Source organism: Equus caballus, chromosome 13, assembly GCF_041296265.1.
Source record: "Equus caballus isolate H_3958 breed thoroughbred chromosome 13, TB-T2T, whole genome shotgun sequence".
Taxonomy (NCBI): domain Eukaryota; kingdom Metazoa; phylum Chordata; class Mammalia; order Perissodactyla; family Equidae; genus Equus; species Equus caballus.
In genome coordinates, this window is record NC_091696.1 from 27,955,633 (window position 1) to 27,975,391 (window position 19,759).

Here is a 19,759-nt window from a genome sequence, read left to right on the forward strand (position 1 = left end):
ACCTCAAATAGCCAAAGCAATCCTGAGAAACAAGAAGAAGGTTGGTGGTATCACAATCCCTGACTTCAAAATACATTACAAAGCTGTAGTAGTCAAAACAGCATGGTACCAGTACAAAAACAGGGACATAGATCAATGGAACAGAACTGAAAGCCCAGAAATAAAACCACACATTACGGACAGCTAATCTTTGACAAAGGAGCCAAGAACATACAATGGAGAAAGGAAAGCTTCTTCAATAAATGGTGCTGGGAAAACTGGACAGCCACATGCAAAAGATTGAAAATGGACTATTATCTTTCTCTGTGCACAGAAACAGACTCAAAACGGACCAAAGACTTGAAGGTGAGAGCTGAAACCATAAAACTTCTGGGAAAATATAGGCAGTACACTCTCTGACATCAGACTTAAAAGCATCTTTTCGAACACCATGTCTACTCAGACAAGGGAAACAAAAGGAAAAAATAAACAAGTGGGACTTCATCAGACTAAAGAGCTTCTGCAAGGCAAAGGAAACCAAGATCAAAATGAAAAGTCAACCCACCAACTGGGAGAATATATTTGCAAATTATATATCTGATAAGGAGTTAATCTCCATAATATAAAAAGACATCACACAAATGAACTACAAAAACATAAACAACCCAGTGTAAAACTGGGCAAAGGATATGAACAGACATTTTTCCAAAGAAGATATACAGATGGCCAACAGGCACATGAAACGATGCTTAACATCACTAATCATCAGAGAATGCAAATCAAAAATAAACTTAAGATAGCATCTTACGCCCGTTAGAATGGCTATAATCACCAAGATAAAGAAAACAAATGTTGGGAGAGTTTGTGGAGAAAAGGGAACCCTCATCCACTACCGGTGGCAATGCAAACTGGAGCAGCCACTGAGGAAAACAGTATGGAGATTTTTCAAAAAATTAAAAGTAGAAATACCATATGACCCAGCTATCCTAGTATGGGGTATTTATCCAAAGAACTGGAAATCAACAACACAAAGAAACTTATGCACCCCTATGTTCACTGCAGCATTATTCACAATAGCCAAGAAACGGAAGTAACCCAAATGCCCATCGACTGATGACTGGATAGAGAAGATGTGGTTTATATATACAATGGAGGACTACTCAGCCATAAAAAAAAGAAAATCATCCCATTCGCAACACATGGATGGACCTTGAGGGCATTATGTTAAGTCAAATGAGCCAGACGGAGAAAGACAAACACTGTATGATTTTACTCATCCGTGGAATATAAACAAGCTTATCGACAAAGAGAGCAATTTAGTGGTTACCAGGGAGAAGGGGGGCAGAGGGTGTGCACAAGGGATGAAGGGGCATGCTTATATAGTGTATGACAAACATTAACATACAACTGAAATTCTACAATGTTATAAACTCTTATGACCACAATTAAAAAAAAGTACAGCTAAAGTGATTAACATAAAGAATATACCTATCACCCACTCACCATCCACTCTCTTTGCCCCAAAGATATCTAATGTCCTGACTTTAACATTATAGATATTTCCCTATGCTTGAAATTTATATGAATGCAACCATATAGTCTTTGTGTCTTGCTTCTGTTATTCAACACTGTGTTTATAAAATTCTTCTGTTGCTGTATGTTCAGATTTGTTCACTTTCTGTTATCTAGTATTCCATCAAATAAATATACAACAGTTTATTCAGCCATTTTTCCATTGATAGATATTTGGATTACTTCCACTTTTTAGCTATTATGAAACAATGCTTTTATCTCTTATAACACTGGAGTTTAATTTTGCCTGTTTTAGGAAATTGTATGAAATGCTATTAGGACATATATTCTTCTAATGTCTGGTTTCTTCAACGGAATTTGTTTGTGAGATTATCCAGGCTGTTGCATGTAAACTGTAGAAACATTTTCACTGCCATTTAGTACTCCATTATATGCATATACTACTAGTGAAAGTTGTTTGTTTTTTCTCAGTTTGGGTCTCTTACAAAATAATGTTCCTATGAGTGTTATCATACTTGACTCCTGATGGACAAGAGAATACATTTTTCTTGGATGTACCTAAGAGTGGAAATACTGGGTCACAGGATGTGTACACATTCAACTTTAGCAGACACTGCCAAACTGGTTGCCAAAGTCATTTTATCATACTTCCACCCTCAGGGTATCAGAGTTCCAGTTGTTTCTCTTCTTCAACACCACTTAATGTTCTTAGACATTTAAATTTTAATCACTCTTGCATTGTTTTACTTTGTATTTGCCTGATTACTAGTTAAGTATATTTCTACTTTTGTAAAATACTTGTTAAAGTGTTTCGAATATTTCTCTACGCGGATATGTGTCTTTTTCCTACTGATTTCTTTTTCAAATTCTCTATATAATTCTGGCTATAAGAGCTCTGTTATAAGTGTACTGGGAATATTTCCATCTACTTTATGGCTTTCCTTTTTACTTTCTTCATATCTTTTGGTCAATATAAATAACTACTCCCGGTACATTTACCTCTTTATCTATATTATACTTATATTCAGATTGCCAAAGACATACAGAAGCACTATGGTTTACTGAAAAAGGAATGTTATTAAATTTGATTTGATTAGATCTTATTTCAAATTATCAACTTCATATTCTGGATTTCACTGTGTCTGTGGGGAGCTTGCTCAATGGAATGGTATCAGAGACTTCATTTAAGTCTGTTAAAATGAATTAAAGCACTTCCTAAAGTCTAAATGGTATTAGACGCCATATAGATTAGATTAAAACAAAACCTGGGTGCAGATGTTGCTTGCAAGTTGAAAGCTGGAATTTCCTTTGGAAAGGAAATACTTAACACTGTTATTTTATCCTTGTTTTCGTTAAAAAAGAAAAAAAACTGGGAGTAGAAACTGGATTGTATTAATTTAATTTGAATTAAACCCATTTTTTTCTGTTTGGGGATTTAGTAATTTTAATTTGCACAGGTGCTGGATTGGTTATTACTGCATGATTTTCTGATTGTGGCATATTACCTAGTAGGGCCAGGGATGGTGCAATGCTATGGAATATAAAAATGAGGATGAGGGCATTTATTTAAAGATTGGCACCTGAGCTAACATCTGTTACCAATCTTTTTTTTCTTCTTCTTCTCCCCAAAGTCCCCCAGTACATAGTTTTAAATCTAGTTGTAGGTCCTTCCAGCTCTGGTATGTGTGATGCCACCTCAGCTTTGCATGATGAGTGGTGCTAGGTTCACGCACAGGATCTGAACTGGGAAAACCCTGAACTGTTGAAGCAGAGCGCGTAAACTTAACCACTTGGCATGGGGCCAGCCTGTGGGAGGAAGGTATTTAATTCAGGCAAACAGTTTAGCTGCTTGCTACTCAGGCTACAATGTGATTTGTAAAATGTTACAATGTGATTTGCAAGAAGTGTTAAGAAGTTGGCATGTTATAATTTCAAGTATTTTCTGTTTGAGAGTCTAGGATTTTTTTCCCCTAGTAGTGGGGACAAATACAATAATACAAGGAAGGAGGGGAAATATCTGAAAGTGACATCACACTGAATGTACAGCTCGGCTGCGTGCCAAAAGACCTAGACGTTCACATCTAAAATTTAGACCAGATCTTAGTGACAGATTTTAAATTCGAGTTTTAATTTACGTTTCTTTCTTAGATGGAAGCAATACATGGACTGAAAATTGATGAAAACTGAGGTAAAAACTCCAAAGGTAAATGTTAAATACTTATCAAACAGAACTGAGGGAGAAAAGGATGACGTGCAAAGTAGAAAAGGCCTGAGTAGTTAGGAAGGATGGTAGAAAAGAGGAAAAAGTATAATATGAGGAAAAGAGTACAGAGTAGCAATTAATCTACTGGGCTCTGCAATCAGCTGTGTCAGTTTAGATAAACTCTCTATGCCTCTGTAAAATAGGGAGTGTAAATAGTATTTCTATCTTACAGTATTGTTGTAAAATTAAAATAACTAAAACAAATAAAAGACTTAGAACATGGCCTGGCACACAGAAAAGTATGAATAAATTTCAGCCACCATCATCATCACCACCACCAGCAGCTCCACAGATTCATCTGTTCACACAGGCATCAACTCAACCATTAGTCACTGGGTCTTTCTAAATGCTAGGCATACTTCTAAGTGCTGGAGATACAGCACTGAAAAAAGCAAACAAAGTCCTAATTGTGGTATAATTTACATTCTATTCTAGTAAATCAACAAAACCAGAGTCAGGAAAGAAATCAGCAACAATAGCAATATCAAAAGAGGAGAGGATCCAAGAAATCAGCAGTAAGACTCCACCACTCCTGCCTTTTGCACTGTCTCCTCAATCTGTAAAAACCCAATTGAATAATGAACAAATCACATGCTTGTCAAAAAAAATTAAATCCCTACTAATACTTAAAGCAAAACACAACTTAAAATTAAAACAATCCTTCACTGATGGCCATTGTTTCCAAAGCAAAAAAAACATTTAATGCCTCTACTAGAAATTGGGTAATCTATCAAAGTCATTAGACACCATATGTATTCTTGAAATGACTTTAATTGACTAAGTTTTATACTGTTTCTGGGAGACAAAATAAAATATGTCAATCCGATAGGTGAAATAAGCAAAGAAGGAGAAAATAAATTCAAAGATATAACTCATGATGCATCCAAATGAAGCATTCTCTATATTCAAAGATAAGTAGGGAGACTATTATAGAATTACTCCCAAAGTAAATTAACTAAGTAACCAACCTATTTAAACCTTAACGAACAACTGAAAATGTAGATCAAGGAAAGAGGACAAAGAAAACATTATAAGATTCAGTGAAGAAAACCTGATCCAACAGGAAAAGAAATAAAAAGAAACACATCAAGTCATTAATAGTGCTTACTTCTGAGGAACAGAAGTAAGAGAAGGGTTGTAGGTTTATTACTTACCTTTCTTTTTAAAGGCCTGTAGAACACCATAAACTGTACCAACATTCGCATTATGAAAATCTCAGGAGAGGAGAGAGAAAATGGCAAAAAGAATATTTGAAAAAAGAATGGGCAAAAACTTCCAAAGTTTGATGAAAAACATGAACCTACACATCCAAGAAGCTCAAAAAACTTCACAGAGGAAAAACTCAAAAGAGATACAGACTGAGAGACATTATAATCAAACTGTCAAAAGACAAAGACAAAGAGAGAATCTTGAAAGCAGTAGGATGAAGTGACTTGTCACATAGAAGGGATCCTGAGGAAGATTAAGAGCCAATTTCTTACCACCAAGCATAGTAGTCAACAGGCAGTGGGATGAGAGATTTAAACTACTAAGAGAAAAAAACTATCAACCAAGACTTCTATACCTGGCAAAATTATCCTTCAAAAATAAAGGAAAAACAAAGTCACTACCAAATAAATAAAAGTTGAGGGAGTTCATTGTTAGTAGACCTGCCCTAGAAGAAATGCTAAAGGGATTCTTTCAGGATGACATGAAAAGACACCAGTCAGTACAGACAGTATCTTGAAACCATATGAGGAAATAAAGAACTTCAATGAAGGTAATTACATAAGTAAATACAAAAGCCACTATTATTCTATTTTTGGTTTGTAACTCTCTTTTCGTTTCCTATATGATTTGAAAGACGTACACATAACACAATAATGATAAATCTATGTTAATGAACATGTAATGTATAAAAAGTAATCTATGAAATTAACAACATAAAGGAGGGAGATAGAGTTGTATAGAAATAGTTTTTGTACGTCATGGAAGTTCGTCTTACATAAATTCAAACTAGACTGCTATAAATTGAAGATCTAAGTTGTAATCTCCATGATAACCATTAAGAAAATAACTAACAGAAAATACAAAAGAGAAAATGATGAGAGAATCAAAAAGGTACACTAGAAAAAAATCAATCAAACACAAAGAAGGCAGTACTGGAGGAATTTGGAAACAAAAAGGATCTAGGACATATAGAAAACAAACAAAAATAGAAGTAAGTCTTTCCTTATCAATAATGACTTTAAATGTAAATTGATTAAACTTGGCAATTAAAAGACAGAGATAGAATGGATTAAAAAAAACAAAAACACTAACTAATTCTACATTGTCCACAAGACACTCACTTTAGATCCAAATATACAAACAGGTTAAAAGTGCAAGATGGGAAAACTATATTCCATGCAAATAGTAACCAAAAGAGAGCTAGGGTGGTATGATAATATCAGAGAAAACAGACTTTCCAAGAGATTGTTACAAGAGACAAGAAATATCCTTTTATACATTGATAAAATGCTTAATTCTTCAAGAAGATATAACAGTTATAAACATATACGTACTAAGCAACAGTCACATAAAAGGGCTTCTCATAAAATTAACAGCCAATTCCTCAACAGGAGTATTACCAACTAGAAAATTCCACATAAGCCTTTGGTGTCCAGAGTTTTTATTGGAGCTCCATCACATACTGCCCACATGGCTGAATTTTGATTTCCAGACCCTCCTGGAGGTTCAGGGTCATACTTTTAGTCACTAGTTACTCTGGAGGTTGGAACTAATAATGGAATCAATAATGAAACTAATAATGTTACAAAGCCTCCATCATAAATCACATTACCAGATGTCCAGTGGTCAGAGCTCCCAGGCAAACAAAGACACTCCTATAACACAGGACATTCTGAGAATCACTTCCTTATAGCCAAGGGTAAAGGCCAAACCTCTTCTTAGGTAAACTTGATTCTTCACTAGACAACGACCAATGGGTCAGAGAAAATAAATCACAAGGGAAAATACTTTGAGATAAATAAAAACAAAAACACAACATACCAAAACTTATGGAAAACAGAGAAAGCAGTGCTCAGAGGGAAATTAATAGCTGTAAACACTTACATTAAAAAAGGAAGACAGATCTCAAATCAATAACATAACTTTGCACCTCAAGGATCTAGAAAAGAAGAGTAAATTGAAACAAAAGCTAACCGTAAGAAAGAAACAATAAAGCCGACAACAGAGGTAAAAGTAATAGACAACAGAGAAACAATGGAGAAGAAGAAACCAAAAGTTGTTCATAAGAATACCAACAAAATTGACAAGCCTTTAGCTAGACTAAGAAAAGAGAGAGAAGACACAAATAACTGAAATCAGAAATGAAAGTGAAGACAATACTGTCAACCTCAAAGAAACAGAAAGGATGAGGAGAGTACTATGAACAATTGTATGCCAACAAATTAGATAACCTAAACCAAACAGACAAATGCCTAGAAACACACAAATTACCAAAAATGACTCATGGAGATATGGAAAATCTGAACAAACCTGTAACAGGTAGAGATTGAATCAGTAATCAAAAAACTCTCACCAAAAAAAGTGCGGGAACAGATGGCTTCTCTGGTGAATTCTGCCAAACCTTTCAAGAAGAATACTCGCAAACTCTTATCATAAAGAGAAGAAGAGGGAACACTTCTGAACTCCTTCTCTGAGGCCAGCATCATCTTCAACCAAATCAGACAGAGATACCAGAAGAAATATTCAATATCCCTTAAAAATACAGATGCAGAAATGCTCAAAAAATACTATCAAACTGAATCCAACTGCAGAGTAAAATAGTACACACCATGAATAAGCACGATTTATCCCAGGAATGAAAAATATCACATACTGCATGAATCCATTTTTATACGAAATATACTGAATAGGTATACCATAGAAACAGAAAGCAGATTAGTGGTTTTCAGGGACTGAGGGTAGGGTGGATGGGGGAATAACTACTTAATGGCTACAGGATTTTATTTTGGAGTGATGAAAATGTTTATGAACTAGTTAGAGGTGGTGATTGAACAGCATTATGAATGTACTAAATGCCACTGTATTGTTCACTTTAAAATGGTTAACATTATGTTATTTGAATTTTATCTCAATGAAAAAAAAAATCCCTGTCAAAATTCCAGCTGCTCATTTTGCAAAAAAAAAAAAAAAAAAAAATACAGAAATGCATATGGACCTAAAGAGCCAATAAAATTTTGAAAAAGAAGAATACATTTGGAAGATTCACACTTACTGATTTCAAAACTTATTCAAAGCTATACAAATCAAGACTGTGTGGTACAGGTAAAAGGACAGACATAAAGGTCAATGTATTTGAATTCAGAGTCCAGAAGTAAACCTACACATATATGGAAAATTGACATTTGACAAGGGTGCCAAATCCATTCATGGGGGAAAGAATAGTCTCTTCAATAAATAATCCTGAGAACACTGGATATTCACATGCAAATGAATAAAGTGGGACCCCTACCGCACACTGTATACAAAAATTAATTAAAAATTGATCAAGGATCTATACATAAGAGCTAAGATGATAAAACTTTTAGAAGAAAACATAAGGACAATTTTTATGGTCTTGAATTAGGCCATCAGATGACATCAAAAGCACAAGCAACAAATGAAAAAATAGATAAGTTGGAGTTACCAAAATTAAAAACTTTTGTGCTTCTGTTTGGCCGTTAATCAACAACTTAAACATAGAATTACCACATGACCTAGCAATACCATTCCTAGATACAGACCTGAGGGAACTGAAAACATGTTTACACTAAAACTTATAAATGATATTCTACAGCACTGTTATTTGAAATAACTGAAAGGTGGAAACAATGCAAATGTCCATCAGCTGAAGAATGGATAAACAAAATGTGGTATATCCATACAATAGAATATTATACAGCCAGACAAAGTTTTGATTCATGTAATAACATGCACAAATTTTGAAAATGTTATGCTAACTGAAAGCAGCCAGACACTATAAAAACAGTCTGGAAATAGATAATGCTAACGGTTGCAAAATTTTGTGAATAAACTAAAAGCCAGTGAAGTATAAACTTCAAAAAGGTGAATTTATGCTATGAGAAATTACCTCAATTTTAAAAATAAGAAAAAGGCTGCACATCTATAAGCATCTCAGGAAGTTAGAAAGTGAACAGTAATCTAAAAATAACAAAAAAAGAAATAAAACAGCAGAAATTAATGGAAGACGAAATACCTATAAAAGAGGGATGCGATTGGAAGAATTAACACTGAAAAAATGTCCATAATACACAAAGCCATCTACAGATTCAATGTAATGTCTATCAAAATTCCAATGGCATTTTTCACAGAAATAGGTACTGGCATAAAAATAGACACACAGACCAATGGAACAGAATAAAGAGCCCAGAAATAAACCTGTGCATATACTGTCAACTAATATTTGACAAAGGAACCAAGAATGCTCAATGGGGAAAGGACAGTCTTTTCAATAAATGGTGATGGGAAATCTGGATAATCACATATAGAACAATGAAATTGGACCCCTATCTCATACCACTCAAAAAATTGACTTGATATAAAGACTTAAACATAAGACTTGAAACCATACAATTCCTAGGAGAAAAGATAGGGAAAAAGCTCTTTGACACTGGTCTTGGCAACAATTTTTTGGATATGACACCAAAAGCATAAGCAACAAAAACAAAAATAAACAAGTGGGACTATGTCAAACTAAAAAACTTCTGCACAGCAAAAGAAACCATCAACAAAATAAAAAGGCAACCTAAAGAATGGGAGAAAATATTTGGAAGCTATATATCTGATAAGAGGTTAATATCCAAAATATATGAAGAACTCATATAACTCAGTAACAGAAAAAGCCAACAATCTGATTTAAAAATGGGCAGAGGAACTGAACAGACATTTTTCCAAAGAAGATATCCAACAGCCAACAGGTACACAAAAAGATGCTCACCATCATTAATCAGCAGAGAAATGCAAGTCAAAACCACAATGAAATATTAGCTCACACACATTAGAATAGCTATCATCAAAAAGAAAATAGATAAGTATTGGCGAGGATGTGGATAAAAGGGAATCCTTGTGCACTGCTGGTGGGAATGTAAATTGGTAGTCACTATGGAAAACAATATGGAGGATCCCAAAAAATTAAAAATAAGACTACTGTATGATGCAGCAATCCCACTTCTGGGTATATACACACAGGAAATGAAAACAGGATACTGAAAAGGTATCTGTACTTGCATGTTTATTACAGCATTATTTACAATAGTTAAGAGATGGAAACAACCTAAGTGTCCATCAACAGACAAATGGTTAAAGAAGATGTGGTATACAACGGAAAATAATTGAGCCATGAGAAAGAATGAAATCCTGCCATTTGTGACAATATAGATGGACATGGACATTGAGGGCATTATGATAAGTGAAATTAAGTCAGATGGAAAACAACACATACTGTATGATATGCCTTATATGTGGAATCTACAAAGCCAAACTCACAGAAACAGAGTGTAGAATGGTGGTTAGTAAGCACTGGGAGATGGAGGAACTGGGGAGATGTTGGTCAAAGGGGAAAAACTTGCAGTTATAAGATGACTATGTTCTGGAGATCTAACGCACAGCATTGTGATTATAGTTGATACTGTATTATATACTGCAAAGTTGGTAAGAAATAGGATCTTAAATGTTCTCACCACAAAAAAAGAAATGATAATTATTTGATGTAATGGATGTGTTAGCTAACACTAAGGTGGTCATCATATTGCAATACATAAATGTATTAACACATTGTACACCTTAAACTTACACAATGTTACATACCAATTATATCTCAATAAAAAAGATAAGCAACAATTTCAAGTTATTTGTATAAAAATGAATAAAATTAATGGAAAGTGATAAAAAATTCAAATATGCATATAAAATTCCTGTGAGGATTGAAGAAGAGACAATATTACAGATCCTATAGATAGTACAGAGATGTTAATAGAATATTATGAGCAATTATGTACAATCATTTTCAAAATTTAAAAGAAATGGACAAAGTCCCAGGAAATTACAACTGAATAAAACTGATAAAATGGTCCTATATTAATGGACTTCAATTTGTAATATTAAACTCTTTCAGAGAATAGAAAAAGAGGGACCATTCCTCTTACTCATTTTATGAGGCCTGCATAATGCTGATATAAAAATTTGACAAGGTCATTAAAAGAAAATTACAGCTCAGAATCTCTCATGAACAGAGTTAGAAACATCTTTTAAAACATAATATGGTATATTATGCTTTATCCCATGATACATAAAATAGATAACACAAAATAATGACCAAGTTGGGTTTATTTTATGAATGGAACGTGGTTTGGTATTTGAAAATCAATGTATTTCAATCACCACATTAGCAGAATAAAGGAGTACTATCATATAATGTCAACAGATACAGAAAAAGCATTTGATAAATACTCAACAGCCATTATAATAAAAAGTCATAGAAAACTAAGAATAAAAGGAAATTTGCTTAGTTTGATGAAGACTATTTATGAAAAATTAATAGCAAAATCCCCACAATTGTAAAATATTGAAAATTTTCTCAATTTTGATAAAACAGATAAGAAAATGCCAGCTCTCACAAGTTATTTTCAATATCATACCAGATGTTGAAGCCAGATAACTGACAGTGCTATAACCTAAGAAAAAGAAATAAAAGACATTATATGATTCCAAAAAAATCTACAGATAAAATATTAATGTCATTTTAGAAAAGTTGCTAGATAGAAGGTAAATATATAAAAATCAATTTTATTTCTATACATCTGCAGTAATTAGAAAGTAAAATGTAAAAAATATAATTTGCCAATGGATCCAACATTATTATACATCTGGGAATAAATCAACAAAATATATGCATAACCTCTACAGAGATAACTATAAAACATCATTAAAAAATTAAGGAATACCTAAAAAATTGGAGGAATATATGTTGTTTACGCATTTACACATCAAAATTCTAATGCAGGGGTCAGTAAACAATGGCCCACAGGCTAAATCCTGTTGTTGCATGGCCTTGAGCTAAGAAGGCTTTTCATGGACAATTACAATCAATTTGACGATAGAGAACAGTAACTTGGAACCCAATTAAGCAAAATATTACACACACGGCCAATAGATTTCAATGCATTCTTCTCTTTAGTAGATCTGTATTATAGAAAAAAAAGTGTACTCAATCATTATTGTTATATTTTGATATCTATAAATACCAGTTTGTGAAATTGTGTCTTCTCTCATTACATCAATATCTACATAATATCCTTCATTTTATCTCATGGCTTGCAAAGTCTAAAATATTTGCTAACCTCTGATGAAGAAAATTCATCTCTCCCAAAATTGGATACAGGTTCAATGCAACCTCAATCTAAAATGAAGGGATTTTTCTTTTCAATTGACAAGATGATGCTACAATCTACATGGAAATGCAAAGGGTCCAGAATAGCCAAATCAATCTTAAGGAAGAACAAAGTAAACAACTTAGACTACTAGATATCAAGACTTAATAAAGCTACAATAACTAAGACAAAGGGGTATTGGCAGTAGTATAAGGAGAGCAGAGGAACAAAATAGAGTCTAAAAACAGACCCGAACACATATGGATGCTTGATTTATGACAAAATTGGCACTGAAAAATGGGGTAGCAAAGGATAGTATTTTAAACCAACAGTGCTGGGTCAAATGAATACTTACGTGGGGGAAAAAACATATATACTTAAAAAAATGTTTTTAATGGATTATAGACTTAAATGTGAAAGGAAACCAAACAAATTTCTAGAAAATAATAAAACGATCGATTTAACTTTAAACAGTTTAAAATGCACTCAATAGAAAAGTAAGAATGATTAAACCAGACTATATTAAAATTAGCAGCCTTTCATTATAAAAAGATATGAGAGAATAAAGAGACAAGCCACAGGATGGAAAAAAACACTTACCCATATCTAGAATATAAAGAACTCCTAACAAACCAGTAAGAAAAAGACAATGCAAAATAAAAATTGACAGAAGCCACCAATGTTCTTGCATGGCCTTGAGTACGAATGGTTTTTATGTTTTGATGATAGAGAACATTAACTTGGAAGCAATAACCCCTCTCACAGGAGGTTATCCAAATGACCAATAAAAAGAAATGCAAATTAAATCCACATGAAAATAGTACTTCACAGTCACCACAAAGACTGACAAAACCAGTTGACGGAGAGGATGCAGAACAACTGGAACACACAGCTGTTAGGACTCTAAATTCATAAATTCACTGCTTTAGAAATTGTCTGGCATTATCAACTAAAGGTGAATGAATGCATACCAAATGGTCCAGCAGTTCCATTCCCAGATATATAGCCAACATAAATGAACAATATGTACACTAAAAGATCATGGCTACTCAGGAATTCACTATATTATTCTCTCTTCTCTTGGCTGTTTTAAAAACCCATAATTAAAGTTAAAAAATACAAAGTTATGAGATAGAATTCTGTTGCTTCTAATTAGGCAGCTTTCAGCGCCACATAGTCTGGATGAGGTTATTATATCCCAGGACTAGAGCTTTTAATTTCAATGATTTATCTTGACAGTTGCAATTCAAGATGAACTAGAGTTGAAGCTGTGTCTAAACAAGATAAAATGATCTCCTGAAATATGGTATGGAGCTACTAGTAATCAAAGAAATGTAAATTGAAGCAGTAACGAGGTACCATTTTGGCTTATCAAATTGGCAAAGATTTTTTTAAATAGCAATATTCAGTGCTGCCTAGAGTTTAGCAAGACATGCATACTCGCTTACTGATGGTGAAAGCATAATTCAGTACAAACATTCTGGAAAGTAACATGGCAACACAATTAAAGAATCTGAAAAATATTCAAATTTGTTGACCCAATCATTGCATTTCTAAAGATTTAGTCTTTGGAAATGATAAAATTGTGGACAAATGCTGATGAATAAGAATGTTCATTTCCGCTTTATGGACAATAATGAGATATTATAAACTCTCAAGAGGTTAAATTCCAAGAAATAGCTAGATGATTTACGATACAGCTATTTAGCACCAAAGATAACACTTCAGAACAGTGATTATGAATCCTAACATGATAGAGGAACACACTCCTAACAACAGGAGAGCTCAATGCAGATGTGATTCTTAGAAAGGACTAGAGAAGGGGGAGGGGAACTTGTTTTTTTAATATCCTTGCTCCCATTGAGAATAACAATTTTAGAAAAATGTCTAATGATGAGGGGTAATTTTTACATAATAGGGTTGAATTTTTAAAAAGCTACCAACAAAATTGTACATGCACCATAGTATTAATGGCATACATATATATATGCACAGAAAAAAAGGCTTGGAAGGAAATAAACAAAAGTTGTGGGACACGTACACACACAGGCACACACACACTTTTTAATAGTTCTGACTGTGGAGACGAAACTGGATCAATTTAAGTTTTCTGAGATGCCTGATCTCAACTATCCATTATAGCAGATGCCTTAAACAAAATTCTTATGCTCAAAGACGAGAAATTTGGTAAAGGAAATGGAAAAAGATTTGTCTTGGGTTCAGCAGAGCTTCAAAGACCATGCATACCTACTGGAATGTGAGACAGACTGCAGCCAGAATTTGAAGAGTCATGTACCCCTACAAGTTACTTACAATAGCAAAAAGAAAAGAAGGGCTTGACGTCCTCCTGGCAATGTAGTTAATATGCAGGAAGACGTTAAGGAGTAGGAGGAGGGTGAAACCACATATGTGCTATATATATCACACATGCACACACACATTATAATGCGTATAATGGACATATGGCCAAACGGGTATTCTAAGTTCATCTCTTGAGAAATCACAAGAAGAGAAAGCTGAGAAGTGTAAAATGCAAAGACAAAAGAAACTAAGAGCGCTGGCAGCTGAATGAGACAAGGAGAAATTGTGAATAAACACTCAATAGCAGAAAAAAACTTCCCACTAGAGGATTAAAAAAGCAACAGTTATTTACACTTCAGAAAAGCAAAGGAGTAATATGAAGCACTGTTTTTCCATCCTTTGGAGGTTGGAAGAGATTGGCAAGACGTGGCTCCACTGGCATTTTGAATGGGACAGTTTTCAATGTGAAAATGACCTGTGCCTGAGAACCACCAATACAAGAAAAAGGAAACAAATGAGAATAATAACAATAAAAAAACGATGATTAATAAGGGATACAGAATGTAAAGAATAAAAACAAAATCAAAATAAATGAAAGAGAATAAGTAAATGGTAAGGTTTCTAGAGGAAGAAAGAGCCTACAAAATCACAGGGCTGCTCTTTCTGCTTTCCACATGGGAGAAGACCTATACTGAGAAGTCTAAGGTCACCAGTAGAAGGTGAATGAGAGAGGTAATCTAACCACAGAAAAGTCAAAAGAAGTCAGAGAAATATGTCATAAAAATCACTAAGCAGGGGCTGGCCCCGTGGCCGAGCGGTTAAGTTCGCGCGCTCCGCTGCAGGCGGCCCAGTGTTTCGTTCGTTCGAATCCTGGGCGCGGACATGGCACTGCTCATCAGACCACGCTGAGGCAGCGTCCCACATGCCACAACTAGAAGAACCCACAACGAAGAATACACACCTATGTACCGGGGGGCTTTGGGGAGAAAAAGGAAAAAATAAAATCTAAAAAAAAAAAAAAAAAAAAAAAAATCACTAAGCAGAAGATCATGTTATAGTCTACACCAGGGTGCATACACACACACTCATCACTGAAGCAACACATTGACTTGGATGTCCGAGGAGACTGACAAAAAAGTACAATCTCTGGCAACATTCCTTCAGGCAAAGTCTATCCATCATCCTGCAGCAGACACAAACAGATAGAAACACACAGACCCAAAGTGTGCAGAAGATGGTATGAGGAAGATATTGCAATATAGCTAAAACATATTTCACATAACTATTGAAACAAAGTAAATTTGAAAGGAATATGCGGCAGCCAGAAACCATACATTCCTAAAATCAATTAACTCCTATACATCTATTTCTCCAGAAATATTACTTTAACAATTCACAAGTTCAAGTCTCAGATGTTATATACTAAAGGCTGCCTTCCTAGGGAACTAACTGTCCAAACACAAACACTTTGTAGTCTAGGAACGTTCAGATTGTTTTTAACCCACCAATTAACTTCCCTGTGCCTAAGCCTGGATCTGCAAAAGAAAAAATCCAAAAAACGAAAACCAAAACAACCCCAGACTCATTAGAAGGTGACTCAGTCCTTGAAGTAAGCCTATAAAGTTGCCTCCCTGGAAAGCTTATTAGTGACAAGATGTGCCTGTGTATACAGCACTCTACCTCATGTCTGACTCCTAAGAAAGTCAACCTGGCATGATAGCAAGATGAGCTGGAAGAAGAAGGAAAGACGGAACTTGCTACACAAACACTAAAATGCCAAAACTTAAGCTTTCATCCAAAATTTTTACTTATCTAATTTGCAGTATTTACCAAATAATACACAAAACGGACATATAATCAAAAGGGTACTTTAAGTTCATCTCTTGAGACATTCCTATGGCAACATAGACAAAATGAAAAAGGAAAATTAAATGGATAAAGCTGGCTAAAAAAATATAATGAAACAGCCTGTGACCATGAATTGGACCTAGCTGCCTGCTGGAGCACACGAGCAAAAATAACCACCTACTCAAGAAGAGCCTGCAAACAACAACTCCAAAAGACGTGTGGAAATCTAACACTCCAGAAAGACAGCCAACACGTTCTATAATTAGAAGATAAATTTCAGTCAAAGAAAAATTAAAGTGATAGAACAGGCAACTTTAAGAGATAAACAGAAGAAATGACTTCATAAAGATGGCAACTTTCCCAAATTAACCTACAAATTAAATGCAACTTCAGCCAATATCCCAAAATTCTGTGTGTGTGAAAATTGATAAACTGATTCTAAGATAAATATGAAAATGTATTAAGGGGCTAAGAATAAGCAAGACAATTTTGAAAAAGAACAATTTTGAAGAAGTAAGAGGGGTCTTTTGTGCTAAATATCAAGACTTATTATAACACTATAGTAACTTAGTGCAGTAATGCAAGAAAATAGAAAAATTAACCCATATAACACAGTAGGAAGTTCAGAAACATCCATGAATATATGAAAACTTGATTACAACAGGCAGCCATTATAAATCATGGGCTAGAGATTGAATTATTCAACAACTGATGCCGGTTCAATCAATAATCCATATGGGGTAAAAGAATCTCTGTCTCATACAATAGTTAAAAAAATAAATATAGATAGATATGCACACATATACATATGTGTATGTGTCTACAGGTATACTACTTACAGAAAGAGATCTTAAATCCTTAATAAAAAGCATTTGTTGGGAACAGCCCAACGGCGTAGTGATTAAGTTTGCACGCTTTGCTTCGGCAGCCCAGGTTTTGCAGGTTTGGATTCTGGGCACAGACCTACACACTGCTTATTAACCCATCCCATGGCAGCATCCCACAAACAAAAAAGAGGAAGACCAGCACAGATGTTAGCTTAGCGACAATCTTCCCCAAGCAAAAAGAGGAAGACTGGCAACAGATGTTAGCTCTGGGCCAATCTTCCTCATCAACACACACACACACACAGACACACAAAAATTTGTAAATCAATGAAAATCACAAACATCTCAAAAGAAAACAATAATGAAGAACCAGAACAGATATTTCGCAAATAAAAATATCACAATTTTTTTATATCACAAATAACTAAATATACATTAGAACAACAGGCATTTGAAAAAAAAATGTTCTGAGTAGCAATGTTCATAACAGACAGAAATTGGAAACAACCTCAATGTTCATCAACAGTTGAATGAATTTAAAAATTTCTGTGACATGTTTACAGTGGAATTCTGCAGAGCAATGAAAAGAAATTAATTATTGCTATATACATAACATGGATAAATTTGATAGACATAACGCTACTAAAGAAGTTAGACCAAATAAAAGAGTACACATTGAATAATTCAGAATATCTGTTACTTTTGGGGGTGGGGAATGGTGGAGAAGGAGCATGAAAGAGGACTTTAGGGTGCTAATTATACAGGTAAATTGACTTTATAAAAATTCATCAAGCTGTACATTTAGGATTTGTATACTTTAATGATGTATGTTATACTTAAATAAAAGGAAAACTAACATTAAAAACAAGAACATAAAAGAGTACATAAAATAACAGCTTTACTATTTATAAAGCTGACTAACGGGCAAAAGAATATAACTCAAGCAGTACAAGGATTTAGTTTAACTTGAGCAATATATGTGTTTAGTGTAATGACAGTATTTTAAGGATTTAATTAAATTAATTAAATTTACTTTTAATTTAATTTAAAAAATTAAAAAAAGAAATATTAATATCTGAAGTTGGTAAGAGTGTGCAGAAATGACAAGACTATATGATACAAACTTACTAAAGGGCAAATCTAGCAATACTTATTAAAAACCTTTATAACTGTAATCTATTCTAGAATTTATTCTAAGTAAATAATCAGAAATATGAGCAAAGATGTGCATAGGTTTTCACAGAGATACTTAATAGTAGACAAGTCAAGAAAATAATGGGAAACCCATTTGATGAATGACTATGTGGCAGTTAAACTTGATGTAATAGAATACTTATATAAAGGATCATGATACAGCCCTAAGCGAAAAAAATCAAGAACATAAGCCTCTACTTTAGGAAAGCAGAGAAAGCAATTAAGCCTAAACCATGTAGAAGAAAAGAAAAATAAAAATTAGAGCAGAAATCAATGAAAGCAAAAACAGAAAACCAATAGAGAAAAATCAACAAAATCAAAACTTAGTTCTTTGAAGAAAAAATAAAAAATAATTAAAATTGATAAACCTCTTCCCAGGATAACCAAGAAAAAAACAGGAAAGACATAATTTTCCAATATCAAAAGTGAAAAGAGGGATCAGCCCTACTGATCCTATGGCCAATAAAATGATAATAAAGGAATACTACAAACTATGCCCACGAATTTGATAACAGATGAAATGGACAAATTCCTTGAACACAAATGCACACAAGAAGAAAGAGATCATCTGAATAGGACTTTGTATATTAAAGAAACTGAATCAATAATTCTTTAACTTCCAAAACAGAAAGCAGCAGGCTTTCTGTTGGGTTCCATCAAAGATTTAAGAAAGAAATGATATCAGTTCATCACAATCTCTTCCAGAAAAGAGAAGCAGAGGGGACACTTCCCAACTTATTCTATGAGGCTAGCATTATCCTAATACCAAAACCAGACAAAGGCATTTAAAAAATAAATGGAGAGATTCTTCTGTGTTCATGAATTGGAAGACTCAATACTGTTAAGATGTCATTTCCTTCCAACTTGATCTATGATTCAACACAATCTCAATCAAAATCTCAGCAAGTTACTTTGTAGACACTGACAAACTGATTCTAAGGTTTATACAGAATGGTAAAAGAAGAGCCAACACAACAATAAAGAACAAAGGTGAAAAACTCACACTGCCCATTTTCAAGACTTACTATAAAGCTACAGTAATTAAGACAGTATAGTATTGGCAAAAGAAGACACACAGATCAAAAAATAAGCAAGAAATGGAGCTACACAAATATAGTCAACTGATCTTTGACAAAGGAGCAAAGGCAATCCAACAGAGAAAAGATAATCTTTTCAACAAAATGGTGCTAGAATATTTGGACATCCATATTAAATTAAAAAATTAATGAACCTAGACACAGACCTTACACCCTTCACAAAAATTAATTGAAAAGGGATCATAAACGTAAATGTAAAATGCAAACCTATGAAACTTCTAGAAGAAAACAGAAGAAAATCTATCTGACTCGGTTTAGTAATGAATTTATAGATCCAACATCAAAAGCACAATCTGTAAAAGA

General features: G+C 33.9%; 1 protein-coding gene across 11 annotated transcripts in view; it reads right to left on the reverse strand.

Moving 5' to 3' along the window:
• LOC100062082 (S-adenosyl-L-methionine-dependent tRNA 4-demethylwyosine synthase TYW1) overlaps window positions 1-19,759 on the reverse strand; it is a 214,316-nt gene that overhangs the window by 48,738 nt on the left and 145,819 nt on the right. For 4 of the 11 annotated variants that reach the window (XM_070231775.1, XM_023655522.2, XM_023655523.2 and 1 more), the window contains one exon: window positions 11,458-11,493. The exons of 5 other annotated variants lie outside the window; for them this stretch is intronic. In XM_070231775.1, coding sequence (XP_070087876.1) covers window positions 11,458-11,493 — 36 coding nt within the window. Of the gene's footprint in view, window positions 1-7,337; window positions 7,471-11,457; window positions 11,494-19,759 lie in introns of all 11 variants that reach the window. 2 more of the 11 variants (XR_011424631.1, XR_011424630.1) reach the window with 1 other exon arrangement.